General features: G+C 41.2%; 2 protein-coding genes across 2 annotated transcripts in view; one reads left to right on the top strand and one right to left on the bottom strand.

Moving 5' to 3' along the window:
- Positions 1-11,610, top strand: part of sppl3 (signal peptide peptidase 3) — a 31,804-nt gene extending 20,194 nt beyond the window's left edge. The window contains exons 3-11 of the mRNA XM_031277909.2: positions 2,894-2,985; positions 3,108-3,227; positions 3,457-3,535; positions 5,085-5,197; positions 6,455-6,561; positions 7,889-8,052; positions 8,283-8,461; positions 8,670-8,779; positions 10,055-11,610. Of these exons, the coding sequence (XP_031133769.1) occupies positions 2,894-2,985; positions 3,108-3,227; positions 3,457-3,535; positions 5,085-5,197; positions 6,455-6,561; positions 7,889-8,052; positions 8,283-8,461; positions 8,670-8,779; positions 10,055-10,126 (1,036 nt within the window). The 3' untranslated portion in view covers positions 10,127-11,610. The remainder of the gene's footprint in view (positions 1-2,893; positions 2,986-3,107; positions 3,228-3,456; positions 3,536-5,084; positions 5,198-6,454; positions 6,562-7,888; positions 8,053-8,282; positions 8,462-8,669; positions 8,780-10,054) is intronic.
- A 2,532-nt stretch (positions 11,611-14,142) lies between these two features.
- On the bottom strand, positions 14,143-15,246 carry LOC118496071 (DAZ-associated protein 1-like). The gene has a single exon (XM_036006258.1). The coding sequence runs from the start codon at positions 15,046-15,048 to the stop codon at positions 14,143-14,145; it is 906 nt and encodes a 301-aa protein (XP_035862151.1). The 5' UTR covers positions 15,049-15,246.
- Positions 15,247-19,359: the final 4,113 nt, after the last annotated feature.

Raw genomic sequence — 19,359 nt, 5'->3', positions numbered from 1 at the left:
CCTAATGGTATTTTGATTGCTTTAGTTGCATTAGGATATTGACCAAAACACATTTGTTTTAGAGAGTATGATTAAGTAAATGGCTTGGGTTTGATTCTCAGGCTGAATTCAGAGGCAGGTATGTTTTGCTCATCCATCTGTTATTTATTTGACTAGTACAGTGCCTGTTAAAAATATGCCTGTTTGGAATGGGCCCATTGCTTTGCTGCTTTAAAGTGCCCATATTATAAAAAAATTTGGGGTGTTATGTTGTGTCTCTGGTGCTTCCACACACATACAAACTTTGAAAAAAATCCATCCATGCTGTTTAGAGTGAGATATGGTTTCTGAATGTGTCCTGCCTTCAGTCTCTGGGTGAGCTGTTCAAAATCGGCACGGCTTGTGACGTCACAAGCCGAAACGAGCAGGCTAACCGCAACCATTAGCTCGTAGTGTTAGCATGCTAACGCTAATGCTAACGCTAGCATGCTACCTCGTTCTCAATAGCAAAGCACTGCTACAACACACACAAGTTCACCATAATCTTCAAAAGAACTACTTAATGTGCGCCCTCATTTAGAAGTCTCCCAGCTAATCCTGCCTTGTAACTGGCCGAAGTTGTAGAAACAGCCTTTCTTTTACTGTCTATGGAGCTAGCTAGCTGACATGATCTACATCTGAGCTACTGGGCATGTGCGAGTGCAATCAAAGATAGTACAGAAGAAGAAAAGAGGTCTCACTCTGTAGCTAAAACAGAGACCAGCTGAAAAGAGGATCTGCAGCAGTGAGAGAGAGCGGTGCAGTACAACAAAAATATGGTGTTTTTTGAAAATGAAACCATGTAAACCTATTCTGGTACAACCTTAAAATACAATTATGAACCTGAAAATGAGCATAATATGGCTGCTTTAAGCTTTCTCCAGAACCATTGTACGCCAAAATTACTTACAGAAGGACCTTAAAGCACTTGGCAACTAGGGCTGAACGATACATCGAATTTTCATCGTCATCGCGATATGAACTAGTGCGATGAACACATCGCAACAGACAGCCTGACACGATGACTAAGGGAAAACAGTTTACACACTGAGACGACGCAAAGCGTAATACGTCTCCATAGCAGCAGGCGGCGCTGCTCTGTATTGTTTCCATTAACAGTCTGATTATTTCACAGAAAATGAAAACCGGCAGCTGATTGGACGAACGCGTCATGTGGTTCTTTTTTCTCCGGAAATTCCGGAAAGCCAGACTGTCATGGCATCTCGTTCAGAATACGATCTCATATTGTACTAAAATAGTTCACCGAAACGTGTTTCTGAAAACATTTTAAGAGAGAAATAGGCCATGCAGTTGCTGAATCTGTCTTCATTTCAGATCAACAAAGGTCAGTTTAAAAGATTTTCGTCGAACGTTAATTTCTTATAGTTATAATGCCTCATTTATGTGTAATTTGTTCAATAAAAGCATGTCAAAAATTATCTATTTGATTTCTTTAATCAGTGGGAATAGGCTATTCAATGTTTAGATTCGCAAAGAACCTATTAAAGCACTAAGACATGGGAACAGTATAGCTAACATTCACATTTGAATATTTATCGCAAGTCATATCGTCATCGCAATATTAAACAATGTTATCGCACATCGCAGCTTTTCCTCATATCGTGCAGCCCTATTAGCAACCACAATGTATCACCTAATACTGACTTACTGCTACTACTTCAGAGAAAAACATTGTACTCACAGACATTTGCCTTATGGAGTGATGGCGGTGCGCCATGCGCCACCCAATCCGGCTCCTAATGAGAGCAATCAGCAAATATCTGCATTAATCAACCACCGGTCTTTTCCACAGTCTTTTAGTATTATTCACAGTTTAATATCCAACACTGTCCAAACTGCTCCAAATTCCAAACCCCAAGTTCATTGGCCACCCAGGAAACCAAGTGGGAAGTAGATTGGATAAACGGTTCATGAGATATTTCAAAGACGGAACACACACACACACACACACACACACACACACACACACACACACACACACACACACACACACAGAGGCTTTCTGATTTATTAGTTAGATTAAGATGCAAAATCAAATAGGGTCAATCTGCTCTCGAAAAACTATATCTGTAAATATACATGGGCTACTGATGCAAACTGTCTTATCTACCATCTAAATATGCTCCATCCTCACTCCCTGATACAGGCCTATTAGCATGCAGGAGAAAAACACAAAAAGTGGTCGGAGCACATTATAGTTGTTTGGTGGATTGTAGTTATTATTTAGAAGTCACTGAGGTGTAAAGGTTCTTGGGTCTTTTGCTGATTTTTAAAATGCGCACTACATTTGGATGGAAACGTGCCAATAGTGATGTTTAACAATTCTACTTTGTGATGTAAGATAGGAATGTGCATGGGGAATGCAGGGGAAATCATATTTTTATAAGCATATTTGATTTTTACAACTAATTGTATGGCTGTGTTCAGGACTGTTGATGTCAAATATGTACAGGAAAGAAAAACAGCAAGGAAATGAAAACATTTTGTGGGTCGACGTGAGACTCTTCTTCAGGTTTCGGTGTAGAGCCACAGTTCAGCTTAAGTTCATGGACATCCCACTCTCTGCAAAATCAAGCCATCAATTCAACATTTCACTCAAACTTCCTTCCTTTTTTCCCCAAACTTCTCCAAAGAAAGATTGAGTCATCTTCCATTGACAGAGATATTTATATGCATAAGAACTATCGCTTTTCAGGAGTCGTGGTACTAGTTGTAGTACTAGTCATACTAGTCATCAGTAAACTTATTCTACATTTGCTGTAGAATAAGTCTTTTTAAGTCTCATACACAGCTAATGTTAACAGTTTACATGCTTTTGAGAGTCTGATAACTGATGCTTTCCCCCCTTCTGCAGGTCATTAAACATGGATTGTGAGAACCAGGAGAAGGATAAAGACGGTAACCCCACGACAACGGGGGCTTTCAATAACAGCAACACAAACAGCAGTGAGTGTTACATACAGGGCAGGGCCTGAAATACACAGACAAAATGTTTTCTTGGATGTAGAACTAATCAGCTATCGTTTTTTTTTAATCCTCCTCACTTTGATGTTTGTTGTGTTTTGCAGGTATTCAAACTATAGACTCCACACAGGCCCTCTTCCTGCCAATAGGAGCCTCAGTGTCTCTGCTAGTCATGTTCTTCTTCTTTGACTCGGTACAGGTGGTCTTCACCATCTGCACTGCAGGTGAGTGCCGCTCTTGAACTTAACACAAAAACTCCACAGCGGTAGAATTACTGTAATGAGGCTTTCATGTTTCTGTTGAGTAGTTACACACTGGGGAAGGCCTCTTATCTACGTTGATTATTGAAACTGTAAAGACATTAACTGCCCAATTAATCTGACAGAAAACGACTCGAACAAGCAGTCTAGGTGTGTTAGGCTTTTGGATTCACTGCTTTGTTCTTCTCCTCAGTTCTTGCAACAATTGCGTTTGCATTCCTCCTGTTGCCAATGTGCCAGTATCTGACCAGACCCTGCTCTCCACAGAACAAGTAAGGAAATCATGTGGATTCTGTGTCTTTAAATCATCAATCAGTTTGTATGTCTTTTACAAATATTTATAAAGCTCTGTGCTTCGGCATATTCATAAATCAGCTTCTGAAACTGTCTGTGAGGCTTAATTCCACTGAGAGCAAGTGGGAAATATATTTTATTTAGGGCGAATTAGCCCTTTTAACATTTATTTTTTCACTTACTGCATACAAAATGATTTTGAATAGCCTCTGGGCTCAGGTGTCTAGACCTCTAAAGCACAAGGAATCACCAACAACACAAACCACCTACTCAATTACCAATATGAACGCCTCCTCTCTAGTTACAGATTCGGAGACTCCTATCTGGTTTCACTACACTTTTTTGTCTGCTTTACAGAGCCAGTAACAACCCAACCTCCAAACCAAAACCCCTTTCTACTCAGTGCTTAGCAGTGTTGGGGAGTAACTAGTTACATGTAACAGCGTTATGTAATTTAATTACAAAATAAAGGTAACTGTAATCCGTTACAGTTACTGGGGAAAAAAATGTAATTAAATTACAGTCACCTATGAAAATGTTCATGATTACATTGGGGGTTACATCTGAATATTTTCTGTAAAAAGGTAGCCTATATGTTAAAAAATATTAATTGTGTTTCTTTGCATGTTTTTCATGTGCACAATGTCTTCCCTTGCCATTTCCACAGCCGTTAAGTAAAGTTTTATGCTATTCTGATGCTTTCGATTGGTTCTTCTGTTTGAATTTGCAGCGCCACCCGTCTGTCAATTAAATTGCCTCTCAAGCTGTCTGAGAGTTGCCACTATGGCTACGGATAAAAACACGTCCCAGTGCAGGAAATATAAAAACATTTTATACTAAAACAGTGTTGTCATTACTTAGAATTCCTCATGGGGGTGACAGGAACTACGCACTATAGCTTTAACATGTTTACAAATAAAGGCTGCATTTTGCATATTTATCATTCATGCAGCTCAGGCCCATCACATTTCAGGTCTGTCTTATTAAGAATCCAGATGAGATTCAAGGCACTTTCATTTACACTTGGCCTGTTTTCTCAGGCTACATGCAAATCCGGGTCAGAGCCACTCCAGTCCGAAAGGAGGTGGTAATAAACCCGAAGCTGTTTGGTAACCAAACAAAAACTCCAGAAGAAGAACAACTTATGCACTTTATCTGCACTTTGTAGTAATAACAATTTAGGCAGCATTAGCTAGCTGACATATATCCATAAACTACTGGATCAATTGTTTTTATGAATTACGTGCCAAACGTTTTATCCTCTTCACTCGCTCCACTCCCTCACCCGTACAGATCAGTGCTCACTCTAGTTGTTCTTTGCTCATCGTTAAGTATGCAAATACCGGTCAATGTTAAAATATAGCAGCCTGTAAATGTTTACCTTCATGTGTGACATTTTCATATGCTGAAAATCCCGTAGATGTTCTGTCCAGGAAGCTCCACTTGGGGCCAAGGATGGGATCTTATGTTTTCTTATCTTAGTTCTGTGTGATTTAGACTGTGTGTGTCTTATTTGTCTTATTGCAGGATTTCCTTTGGCTGCTGTGGGCGTTTCACTCTGGCTGAGCTCCTGTCCTTCTTCCTGTCTGTTATGTTGGTGCTCATCTGGGTACTGACTGGACACTGGCTTCTCATGGATGGTGCGTATCCTTCTGTAATGACTCTTGTTCTAGTGTTATATATATATATATATATATATATATATATATATATATATATTATTATTTTTTTTTTCAAGGTTCCCAGAAAGTAGTTCTGCAGCAGGTTTTGTATTATGAGGATCCAAAGATTAGTAACATTTCTCTAAACTGCAGGGCGGTTTTTGATTCACATTAATTACATTTCCAGTTATTAAACAGTGAATTGAAGTGTGTAAGGAGAGTTCTGTTAGCATAGGTGCTAACTTTGATGCTGCTGAGTAGTAAGGATAAATTCAGCCATCTCAATCTTCAACAAAGGCAAGAGTCTGGACAAAATTCAGTTTTCATCAACTCCTGGGAAAGAAGACACTTGACATCATGACAATATAAGAAGTTTTTAGCAGCACTATTGTCAGGCTCTTACTGCATTGTGATGCATGCTAACACAGGAAGAATACACTCTGATGTGAGTCAGCTGCTATTTAAAACCGGCATTTAAGCTAACTGGTCTCAATCAAAGTGTGAATCTGAGGGAAGCACTGACAACGCAAAGTGTGTGTGTGTGTGTGTGTGTGTGTGTGTGTGTGTGTGTGTGTGTGTGTGTGTGTGTGTGTGTGTGTGTGTGTGTGTGTGTGTGTGTGTGTGTGTGTGTGTGTGTGTGTGTGTCTTTTTTTGAACCAGTTGACTTGAGTAATTGGAAACATGTTACTGGCAGTCTTCTTCAGTAATGTGGACAACGCAGCCACAAATGGTAACACTTTATGATCAAAAATTTAAACAAATAAAAAACACTTGCACAGATAACTGTTGGAAAACGATTTCATAAATCAAAATCTGACATAAAATCGACAACATTTATAGAAGATTTCGACACAAGCCTGACATACTATGTATATAAAAAATAATGTTACGGTGCCCCTCTGGGTTTTTAGCACCATTACACCTGGTTAGAATAAATGCAACAGTATACACATGCAAATACACATTATAATTAACACATACTTTTATTGACTCTTCTATGCATGAAAACTCTGACATGACCATCTTGTGTCTTATCGGGTCAAACCTCAGGCACCCGAAAGTGAATCAGGACAGACATTTCATCAGAATAAGCTGACTAATTAATGAGGCCTGTGTGCACAGTAATTAATGTTTCTTAAATAAACTCGCTAAAATCAGTTCCCATGTTGCTATTTCACCTCTTTTCCGCTGAAACGTGGAACTGTGTTTTAAATCTCTTTTTTTCCCTCCCCGCAGCTTTAGCCATGGGCTTGTGTGTCGCCATGATAGCCTTCGTGCGGCTTCCCAGCCTGAAGGTGTCTTGCCTGCTGCTGTCAGGACTGCTCATTTATGACGTGTTCTGGGTAAGACATGGCCCCATTCAAACCTTCACCCCCATCACAGCTGGCGTACAAGCCACTGCCATGAGATACAGCAGACAGACCATATATACAAGGACACACTCAATTATACACACTATCCCTCCCTGCTGTCATACAGAATGGTAATGAGTGAGCTTATGAAAGCCCTTACATGTGTTTTCTAAACATACACGAGCAAATACCTCCTTGCCAGCTAGATAATTTCCTGCTAAGGAAGTGATGTATTTTACATTTTCCAGCAGCTGTGTGTGTTGAAGGAACTTCGTTAGTTAGCATTGATGCAATAATCACCACCATGGCTTATCAAATATAAGAGAGCTACCTTCAAAATTCAACCTTCATGAACAGACATGAACAAAATAAATGGTGAAGAGGAAGGCAAGTATGCTACAAAGGACAGCAGGTGTATCCCTGAGCCAAAATAAAGATGAACATCACAATTTTCCTCTGAGAAATAAAAAAAAAAAATAAAATAAAAACATTTATGTCTATCTGTCTTTTTCTGGCACTGAGCAGAAAAACTCAAAAGCAATGGCCACTCAACAGCTATAGTGTCACCAAAGTTAAGGGGAAGCAGTATCGTGAATGATCATTTTAATATGAGAATGTGTATCAGTGGGTTAGTGAGTGACAGAGATGGGAAGTCATAGTTTTATTTGAGATTTGATGAACTGCAGTGTGTATTTTCCATAATTTGAATTAAACCACTGAACAAATGAATCAGTTAAGATCTCAATCTGCAGGAAGTAGAGCTCAGGGGAATATATGAGCACCTGTTTGTTTAAATAGTTGCTGCCATTACTTCTTAGAAAGGATTAAAGAAGAGTAACGTCCTTTTAAAAAAAACCGCCTACGAGAAATGTTTGACTACAGAAAACTGCCAGAGTTTCTCTCAGGTTTTTGTCACATATAACATTTGAACAGAACAAAAACAATGTTCTACATACAAATACATACTAAAATCATAACTGACAATGCACAACAAACATTTACTGTAATTGCTCTCATCTTTACCATGTTGTTGGGGGCCTAGCAACCTGCCAGCACGGTGCCTTCAACTACAACTGCCTTCAGTGTAATTTTCCCACTGAGCATTTATGTTCACAATAATAATATAAGAAAGGAACATTGGATGAATTGGATACATTTTTCTTACCTGCTTTGAGATGTTGTTTGAAGCAGTGATTGAGTCTATTTGGATATAAATCAGGTATACAGGCGATACAGCAGCAACCTGCAGCAGCAGAACATTTGGAGATCTATCGATCAATTTATTCCCTTATATCCCTTTATACCTTTTCCCCTCCAGGTGTTCTTTTCAGCCTACATCTTTAATAGTAATGTGATGGTCAAAGTTGCCACCCAACCTGCTGAAAATCCCATAGATGTTCTGTCCAGGAAGCTCCACTTGGGCCCAGGGATGGGCCGCGATGTCCCCCGTCTCTCCCTACCTGGCAAACTGGTCTTTCCCAGGTAAGACTGATGGAAACACGGTGGGGTGTAGGGGGGGGGCGGTACTGCTAGCGTAGCTATAAACCTTTTCTTCAGATTTGACATCTGGTAAGGACCTACATTTGCATACAGAAACAAGTAATGAAATACAAATTTGCACACAACTTGGTGGTATGCTTGCTTTGGACCATGTTCCTAGTGTTTCTGTATTTTGCCATCCCAAACATATTTGTTTTTCCCCACCTGTGCAGCTCCACAGGAAGTCACTTCTCAATGCTGGGAATAGGAGACATCGTGATGCCAGGGCTGCTGTTATGCTTCGTCCTGCGCTATGACAACTACAAGAAGCAAGCAAATGGGGAAGTCCCATTGGCCGGACGCATGCAGCGCGTCTCCTATTTCCACTGCACTCTCATCGGATACTTTGTGGGTAAGCAAGCAATCGATGGACGGATGGATCTGAAAGGTCGGGGGTTTTGTTGTTTGTTGGTGCTAGTTTTAGTGCTAGGGTGCCATTATTTTTGATATTTTCCAAAAGTGTTCAAATCTGTTCTCTTTCAGGGTTTAAATAATAATTATAAAATAATAATTAAAAAAAATGAATTATGTGATTGGTAATGATGTAATTCTGTCCTCAGGTCTGCTGACTGCCACTGTGGCCTCCAGGATCCATCGTGCTGCTCAGCCCGCTCTGCTCTACCTGGTGCCCTTCACCCTGCTGCCTCTGCTCACTATGGCCTACCTGAAGGTACGGGATGGGATGGGACAGCAACAGTCACTTATTTACAAGAGATTAAAGTTTAGCTGTGGCACTTTTTGCCATATTCTGCAATTTTCTTGAATTCTATAATTGTGAAGAAAAAAATTAACCCTTGTAAGAAGGAAATGCAAAAAACATGTTTTGTGTTGCGTTTCTTTACACATAGTACAGCATAGTTTTCAACAGTGCAGCTTTTATTTTATCTCACAACTTAGCCTTTTCTTCCTTTATTTTTAGATCAGACAGTAGAGTCACTAGACAGCCAGTCATCACTTACTACATTTACATGGACATAATATTCTGCTTTTTCCCTTATTTGGAAAAAGATGATATTCCGACTAAGCTGTTTACATGGCTAATGAAAGTGAATATTCCACTTATATTCCCATTTATATGTAGCCATGCAAAATAAGATTTTTTTTAAAGTTTACCAGACTTGTTGGACTGTGCGAAGAAAGCGTCCCTCTTTCATTCCTTCAACCGGCTTCTTGAAAAGGACGACGTAGCGATGTGTGCGCGTATCCAAAAACCTGTTGATATCCAAGTCTTTGATAATGTTTAAAAGTAGCTGTGTTTCTCCTTCTTATCGGGTCTGCAGCCTTGCAAACTGTTGGTTGGTTGGTTTGTGTACAGCAACCATAGCAACGCACAGAGCTGACCATACGCCGCAAACAGGCAAGAGGCCGTAAACTGGGCATAAACTGCGGTAAAAACCCCTGTTAGAGACGCATATTCCAAATGCGCTGTATACACATCCAATCGGCCCGTTCTGAACAGGCATGGTTTGAACCATGGACTGTAAAAAGTAATGGACGTAGCATCGGTGATGACACCCATAGAGCTCAACAGTCCCGCCCACAGCGGGTTCCGGAAGTAAAAATACAATGCAATTTCTCCATTGACAAATTGGAGTATAAGCCATAAAATCGTAACCGTCAATGATAGACTTAAAACCAGCATGCCGACATGACTCAGCGATTGTATATGCTCATATAGACACCACAAATCATGGGGCACTACCCTTGTTTTGAGGGTTAGGGGGTTAGGGAGCTGGGGAGGATGCTGGTCCAGAGAATTTTAGAAAGCTAAAAACTAAGTTTGGGCAAGTACAATTGAATAAGTCTACAGTATAAATGATAGTTTGAAATTTTAAATTTTTACTATCTTAAGTTTTCTTGGCTGACCTGGCCAGTGAATATGTATCAGAAAATATTTGATTCAAGACTCATGACTCGTGTATCTACTGTTGTCTGGGGTCCACAGGGGGATTTGCGGCGCATGTGGTCCGAGCCCTTCCACACCAAGACTAGCAGCTCCCGTTTCCTGGAGGTATGATGCACCCTGGGATAAACGACCAGTGTGGGGAGGACTATGGATCCTTTACCTTAATAAGAGGGAAGGAGAGAGGGCACACTCCGAGTGAGGCCATGTTGTCATCACTTGTTCATGCTTTCCGCCAATCTTCTGTGAAAACCCTCAGAAGGACACCAGTGTGTGGATCACAACGCCCCAACACAACTCATCTTTGGTCCCTACTCCCTCCCCGTGTCATCCCCGCTTCCTCTTTTCTGTTTATTTCCTCTTCATTATAGCACATCCTGCCTATGCTGTTTTTGTTCTGCCCCCTGCCTCTCTCTCTTCCTTTTTCGTCTCCTCTAGTTAGTCTCATTTGCCACTTCCCTCCCATGGCTCATTCTATTCGCCAGGCCTCTTCTTTCTGCGCTTTCTTTAATTTTCTCTGCATCTCTGTTTGTCACTGACTCAGATGAACTCGAGGGCCAGGCCTCCCCCCTTTTTGTGGACTTAAGGTTGTGAGACACGGCTGGGGTTTATATATATTTTTTTAGCATTGTCGTGGTCATTATTATTATTAATATTATTATGGAACAATTTAAACAAACAAAGAAGAGGCGGAGTGTTGCAGTGGCACAGGACAGTGCTCGGGAGCAGCGACACAGTAAAGGAGAAGAGTCTTCCCCCTCCATCCATCTCCCCCTACTCCCCCTCCCCCCCCTGCGCTTTCTTCATCTGTCCCATCATCCCACCATAATGGCTTCATCCCAGCGCTCCTGCCCTCCTCTGACACTCCCTGTGAGCCCCACCCTCCTCCTCTCTGTTCATCTGCTGTCCCCATTCCCCACCCTCACAGATAACTATGTATTTTATTTAGAAAAGTTTTATTCTTGGCATATACAGAAATGATGCATTATAAATTGTTAAGCTGTCCCCAGCGTTTGAGGGGCCGCTTCTATTTGTATATATGTGTATTTGCGGTATCTTGAGTTTGTATTTGTGTTCGGGAGCATGTTGAATAGGGTAGGAAACTGACATCAGCCAACAGGTGAATTTTGGTGAATTTTGGCTGCCAGTTGTGCTGAGTCGACTGGTGAGCCTTCATCATTTAGAGGTTGTTTTCTAAAGTTTGTTAGCTTGTGTGATAGAAACGTAGCTGATGGAAAAAACAAAACATCTGCATCGGTGGCTGGTTGATGAAAAAGTTTCCTGCTCTGTGTGTGTGTGTGTGTGTGTGTGTGTGTGTGTGTGTGTGTGTGTGTGTGTGTGTTTTGAGTGAATGGTTGTTTTACTTGGTTTTAATTTGATGATCATGAAAACGGTGACAATAGTCAGGTTTCCATTGAGCTGGGCGTGTTAGATCAAACTGTGTCATAAAGACGGAAACAGTTTGCGTCTAACTTGTCAAAAAGTTACAGGAAACGCAACAGGGGTCATCTTTCTTTTTATCAGTCTTTCTGCGGACAGGTTGAAATGTAAACTGTGTTTTTTTGTTTTTTTTTTCAAATAAATGAATGTTGAATTAATTTTAGGGTATGTTACTTTCCATCATGAAACCACATCATACATCATGCTGGGTTTTGTACTGAATTTCTCTTGTGCACATCCTAAATTTACATGTATTTATGGCCATGGAAACACTAAAAGCATTTTATTTCAACTTTCATATGTCTATAAATGTCTAAGCATGATGATATCAGATCAGTTTTTATACATTTTGACAAAAGACAAGTCAGTGGAACAGCACAACAGCACATCTCATCTCAACTTCACCTCAGTCGGTGAAGACCTGACTATTGTGAAACTTTGGACTCAAAGCCTGGAGATGAGGGAAGATGTACTGTGGATAGATTCATGAGGTTACACATGGAGGGTACTCTGGGTGGACGGTTAAGTGTGTATGGGTGTGGTGTGTGTCATCATCACTTAAAGTCTGTTTGGACCTAGGGAGGGGAGGAAATCAGTTATGCCCTTCAGAAATGGAAATTAGAAATTAAAGCTAACCCATAGGATGTTTTTACTGTCACCATTTGGTCTCTGACAGTCTTACAGAGTTTTTGTTATTGTCCTTCCACCTTTTTGTGGTGCTTGTCAGTTAATATCTAATGTATACTGGAAACCGTGTGGAAGGCCGAGTAATCCCCGGCAGGAAGTCAAAGAGACGTACGGATGATCGTTTGCTGGCTTATTTTTTTTAGTTTTTTTTATGCTATCTGGCCGTGCATGTCAAGTGTACAGTGTATCATTTCTCAGACTGCATTGACTGGGCTACTGCAATTCTGAGTCTCTGCTGGCCGACACCGAGGCACTGGACCTATGAGCTCGAGCATCGTCAGTGGGTGGGACACAAACTGCAGGTCAGAAAGACTGCGATTGGTCAGCTCTGATTGATCTGATTAAGGCAGAATATTATGAGCTGAATGCTGTCAGGTTGGGACGTCCGACCTGCCGCTCAGTGCAGTCGTCTAAACTTGGACATCGTGGAACCACAAGCCCCCTTCACCTCTTCATGGACATGGCAAGAAAATATATAGATTTATATACATATATATATATATATACATATATATGTGTGTGTATATGTACATACATTAATAAATGATGATGATCATGGTGATAACAAAAAGTTTGTTTTTTATATAGAAAATGGATTTCTTTTTACCCCCTTGTTGGTAATTTTTTTTTTCTTTAGTGCTTTAGTTTTTATTTCATTTTTATTTCCACCTCTTCTCCCCTCCAGCAGAGGCATCCAGCTCTGTTGGTGCATTGATATTACGGCTGAATGGATTCTGTATAGAAAAATGGTGAATAAATAAATTAAGAACTGTGTAGTGAAACATGAATCCTGAAGTGCTTGATCTAAAACACTTTGTTCCTCCCCTCTCGCCCTCTTCCCTTCTTTCCCTCCTTGTTCAGGATTCTGCTGTAAATAAACATGACTCTTAACTGTAACACTAGTGTGTCTTTTTCTTTTGGTCACCTGTTTATTCAAATTTGCTTTACTGGTTACTTTTTTTAGATTAAAATTCTATGTAAATTTGTGGTAAATCTACAAATACAAATCAAAATACAATTCATTGTTTAATATTAAACCAACATCCACAATAATGTCAGGTTTCAGATATATATGATTTGTTAGCAATTCCCCTCTAAACTTCTCAGATAGTTTTCTTTAAATATCTGTCTGAGGGCCAAAAAACAAATTGAATATTTCAGCTCCAAAAATAGCGAGAAAGCCCAAATAATAGTTTGTTTTTTTCTTCTTTACTCTCCCATTAATCATCTTACAGATTGATCTTGTGGGGGCCCGGATCCTAGGATGGGAACCACTAAACTATATAAAGTAGTTAAATATACAGTATAGCTCCACCTTGACCAGTGAAATGCTGCTAACACATTGTTGCATTACGCATATCTGTCTACAAAAACATGATACACACTGGTTTGGTTATCATAATCAACTCGGCCTCGGAAAAGGAGATACAGTTTACCGGGTGTCACAAACCGGCTCAATGCATGTGACAAAAGAGGGGAGACCAAACCAACCAAAATGCCAATAAAGTGTTATTATTATAAATTATAATTGTTATTATTATAAAGTTAACAAACTACTATTAACAAAAGAATCAAAACAGGTGTGGAATCAATGTTATCAGTAGTGTGTGCGGTGTGTGTGTGAGTGAAAGATGTGTGGACAAATGACAACTGCAACAAAGGAGATGTGGAGCCTAGGAGAATGCAGAGAGAGACATGACTTGTATAAATAGCATTGGTTGAGGCCTACCCAGGTTTCCACCAATCAACTAACGAACCATCCCAAACTGCCAGCTCAGCCAATAAAGCCAAAGAAGCCAACAGCAGGCAGAAAAGGGAGGAGTCATAACACCCCCCTCCATATGAACAGGGTTCCTCTAAGAACCACGTCAATCATAAACACTAAACCTCTCTCTCCTATACTGTCTTTACTTTATAATTAACAATACGCTAAGGTTATGTTCGAAGGCAAATTAGCTAGATGGTCAATACATAACCCATAGTCCCATGTAAAAACTTTCTGGTTACTTCCCCCATTGCAGTCCATCTGTCTCCAAGATCCAGCAACCCTGGGTATTACAGGAGCAATTTAAGGCAAGGAAGGTCTCCAAGATCCAGCAACCCTGGGTACTACAGGAGCAGACATAGGCATAGGAGATAACTCGCAGGCGCAAGACAGTGCGCCAGTTCCATTGGTCAACCCCTTTGATATGACGAATATCCAAATCATACGGCTGCAAGAACAACGACCACCTCATCAGTCTCTGGTTGGGATATCCTCCCTCATCGTATCCCCCATATCCTCTACCATAACCATGAATCCCCTTTCTTCGACCTCTTTTGCAGCCACCGGTGGACACCTCCTGCCTTGCCAGAGCTTTCTTCACCTCCACCTTGTTCCCATTGATGACGTGGTACTTTGTCAGCATCGCTTTGGTGACGGAGTCAGTGTCCTTGAAGACAAAGCCAAAGCCCCTCTTCCTGCCGGTCTGTTTGTCAGAGATGATCACAGCCTTCTCCACCACACCGAACTCAGAGAAGTACTTGGTCAGGTTGTCCGCCTTGATGTGGTTTCTCACACCGCCGACAAAAACTTTCTTAACGTTGGCAAGGATGTCAGGGTTATTAGCAACGTCCCATGCTATGGCCCTTTTCAAATCCACGTTGTGGCCTTCGACGACAAGTGGCTTAGGAAAAATGTTATCAGAGCCCTGTGGCCTCGCTGAGGGTGCTACAACTGAGGAACTAACTGGCGGCTTCACGACATTAGGCACTCCGACAGCCCACACTTTATCCCCAGCCAAATCATTCCCCAAAATCATATGAACACCCTCAACAGGCAACTGAGGCCCGATGCTGACTGACACCTCCCCCCGGACAAGACCACAACTAAGAGATACTAAGTGCAAAGGAACAGAGAATGGAACCATTCCCACCACCACCAGTGTCAGTTTTGGAAGAAAATGGCAGCACAGACTCAAGAATAAAAGAATCTAACGCACCGGTATCTCTTAAAATCTTAATAGGAATCTGCACAACGCTTCCCACCAATGAGATAAACCCATCTGAAATGAAGGCTGAAAAATCAGCCTGAGAGGTCACAGATGTAATGCCTGAAACAGCCATGACAACAGGCTTCACCTGACTGGAAAATTTACTTCTCAGCAGTGGACAATCCTTTCTCCAGTGCCCTTTTTCCCGACAATACTTGCAAGCGTCAGAACCAACTGGAACGCCCCACCCACCATAACCAGACCTATGGGGCGGTGCATCACTTGTTAGCATTGATTCTTTCTAACCATGGTAACGGTCAATCTCATGGCGAATGTCTACATTACTTCCAAAAACACTTTTGTGGGTCAACATGTATTGACTAGCAGCCTCCCTGGGTGTCCGTACTTTACACTCGTTAATAAACGTAGCCACACTCTCAGGAACTGAGCTTTTTAGCTGCTCCAAGATAACCAGATCGCAAAGATCCTCAAAAGTGTCAACCTTAGATGCTGTACACCAGCGCTGAAACAACGATATCAAGTCACGAACAAATTACATGTAAGTTTGATCGTCAAGCTTACCTCTAGAACGGAACCGCTGACGATAAGCCTCAGGGACAAGTTCATAGACTTTCAACACTGCAGACTTTACGGTCTCATAGTCCCTACAATTGGCCACACTCAAAGCTGAGTAGGCCATTTGCGCCTTACCCGTCAGAACACACTGCAACAACACAGTTCTGTCTGCATCTGGCCAATCCCTAGCATCTGCGATACGCTCAAACAGAGAAAAAAACATGTCCGGATCTAACTCACTGAATTTAGGAAGCAGGCGAAGATTATTAACCAAGTCAAACTGAGTACTCCTGCCTCCAACTTCGTGAGCACCAGTGCCTGACACGTCTGATAGCTTACCATCCTTCACCAACTGTAGCTGATACTGTTGCACCTCCAACCTTGTACGCTCAGTTGTGTGCTTCATGGTCTGAAGCTGTATCTCCTTGTCAAATCTCAATGTCTCTAACTCCACCTGCTGCCTAAGTTGCAACTCCTGCTGCTTAAGTTGCAACTCCAACAACTCCTTTTGCTGCTCAAAAGTTAACTTCCCTACGCCAGGAACCAGACTAACCACTGGATTAACTACTGGCTGTCTGCACAAAACCCCAATATCAAACAAACCCTCCTTTAACACTCTCCTTTAGCTTCTTATCTACAACATCAACCTCATAGTGCTCTGCAATCTTCAACAACTGATCTTTTGTGCATTGCTCCAACAGAGATTCTGAAGGATTTTGAACAAAATTATGTATGAGAGGTCATTCTTACCAGCTAAACAAATCCTGACTGGGACAAATGGGGGGGGGGGGGAGAAGAGAACCCTACTCAAGAGTAACACAAAAACAGGAGACTTACCCCTACCTAACTAACCACACCCATTTAAGCTAGCTAACTAACTCATCCCTAGTCTTCGTGCAGTTAATGGCGGGGGGTACTTATGCACTCTAAACCAGTGGTGTGAAAAAAGCAACCAGAAAACTGGCGACCCTCTCACAGCCACGGAAATGCTCCCGAGCAAATAGCTCTACCCAACTTCGCCGCCACCTAAAGCAACACCACGAGTACTATAGGAGTACTCGCTGCCAAGCCTAACAGGGGAAGAGGTACTCCTGCACAAAACACCAAAATACTCCAGATTAGTCCCACCTTGAAGCCCCAATCAGATATACAACTCCAAAATATCCATACGTAGCTCCTACAAACTACCACTAAACAAAGCTGACTGGCACGAACAACCTGGATTTAGAGTTTAGATTCTCGGCCCAAGCCCGAGCCCGACCCGAGCCCGACCGGACCTCGGGTCGGGCTCGGGCTGTTATTTTCCGCCACATCCTCCGCGCCTGGGCCGGACCCTTGATCAAGCAATTTTTTTTTTTTTTTTTTTTTATCCATTACCTTATTATCCTATTTGGGTGGGGAGATAGCTATGCCATAATCAGAAATATAATAAATATATATATAGGCTATATAAAAGTAACAAATGTGTACAAAAGTTAGGCTGCAGTTACAAAATGCAGCACGTGTCATGCACGGAGTCTCCTCCTCTCGCACGCATCACACCGGGCCTGCTGTGCTGTATTGTGTATCTTAAGTGCAACATGGAGCTTGAAGATGTAAAGAAAAAAAGAAAAACAGGAGAATTACCTTTGAGCAAGTGTGGAGGAAAGTCAGAGGTATGGAAGCAGTTTAAACAAGTTGTGGGCAGTGACAACAATATGTTGTTCATCATTGTTTCTTTTACGTTTCTTCATTCGGATCCACTTGCGATCCGTTCCATTCTAAACAAACAGCGCAGTTTACATGCTTCGTCCTTGTTGTATTATTAAGTAAGTAATTATAGTAATTATTATAAGATTTCTCCAGTTCAAACAACTCTGAATTGTAGTTGAGAACGTCAGTTATAACGGCCCACGTATAAAAAAAATTGTCGGGTTTAAATCGGGCTCGGGCTCATAATTACAGTTAATGTGTCGGGCCGGGCCGGGCTCGGACACAACGTGCTCGGGCTCGGGCAGGTTCGGGCTGGATTTTTTGGGCCGATCTAAGCTCTACCTGGATTTCCCCTCAAAACAATTGACACAAAGTGACTCTAGGCCAACTTACAATTTAGGCTAAATTAGACTTAGACTAATTTACTCCTAACACTTTAAGACGAGCCCCCACTTGTCACAAACCGGCTCAATGCATGTGACAAAAGAGTGGAGACCAAACAGGTTAAAATGCCAATAAAGTGTTTATTATAAAGTAAACAAACTACTATTAACAAAAGAATCAAAACAGGTGTGGAATCAATGTTATCAGTAGTGTGTGCGGTGTGTGTGTGAGTGAAAGATGTGTGGACAAATGACAACTGCAACAAAGGAGATGTGGAGCCTAGGAGAAGGAGAATGCAGAGAGAGAACAATCAGACATGACTTGCCTTGGTTGAGGCCTACCCAGGTGTCCACCAATCAACTAACGAACCCTCCCAAACTGCCAGCTCAGCCAATAAAGCCAAAGAAGCCAACAGCAGGCAGAAAAGGGAGGGGTAGTAACACCGGGCATAACAAAAACCAGCATTCTGGATTCAAATAATTCTCAGTATCATCACATGAAAAGTGTGTGTTTTGAGATATCAATTATGTAAAGACAAGAGACGACTTAGAAAAGCATTAAGAGTACAATTACTATATGTACTATCAGCAATGACCAAAAAATAAAACCTTGAAGTACTCCATATATGAACAGAGAACTACATCTAGTATAAGACCCACTCAAAACAATAAACAGCTGTCTGTTTGAGGAAGTTTTGTCAAACACACAGTATAATAATGACCTATAATATTCATGGGACTGAAGAAGATGTTAATCACACCAACTCTGTCTAAGACTCGGTAACTTTAGAATTCATCAGTATCTTTGGCTCTAAGCAGCTTTTATAGACTCTCAAGTAACTTGTCACTGTGACATCTTATTATTAACAATTGTGGCAAAGAAAAATGATGTCTAAACAGCACATTATGTACAAAATGTAATTTCTGGGTCAAGTCTGGTTTGCGTTGAATTGCATCTGTCATTTAGTATTTCTACTGAAATGAAAAAAATCTAGCATTCATTAAAAAAGTATAGAGTTTTGAATCGATGTTCTACTTTTCCAGTGAAATATGAGACTTATCACATCTGAGTTTAGAGCAGATAGTGTGCTTTTGAAATAAATTCCAATGTCTTATGCAGCTTTTAGGAATTTGTAAAACAACATCAGCTTCTTCCTGCCTTAGTTGAAGTTAATTCTATTAACTGGCAGTGTGCATAAACGTGTGCTGATTCAACTTTGTCCAGCAGATGGCGACACAGTACAAATAGCTGAAAACACTGCCAGAGAAGTCTGAATTATGAAAGGCCTGGTGTAGTTTCTGTACTCAAATTCACCATGCTCAATACGTTTGTATGGAGATCTCAACCAATAATATAAGTACATTTTCCAGAATAGCCATGTTTAAACAGCAGTGTCTTTACAGCTAAATGTAGCATGCAGACAAACCACAGCAGTGTAAAGTTCATGTTTCTACAGCGAGCCTGAGACATGAGAAGTTGCAGAATCAGAACAATAAAAGAAAGAAATCATTCCTAGATCAGGCAGTCAACTGAAATGAAATGAATCAAAGAAAGGTAATTGGTTCCTGCAGGGCACCAGAGAGAGATCTTGTGAGC

This window comes from Sander lucioperca, chromosome 1 (genome assembly GCF_008315115.2).
Source record: "Sander lucioperca isolate FBNREF2018 chromosome 1, SLUC_FBN_1.2, whole genome shotgun sequence".
Lineage (NCBI taxonomy): Eukaryota > Metazoa > Chordata > Actinopteri > Perciformes > Percidae > Sander > Sander lucioperca.
The sequence above is the reverse complement of the archived record's forward strand: the minus strand, read 5'-3'. Positions and strand labels throughout refer to the sequence as shown.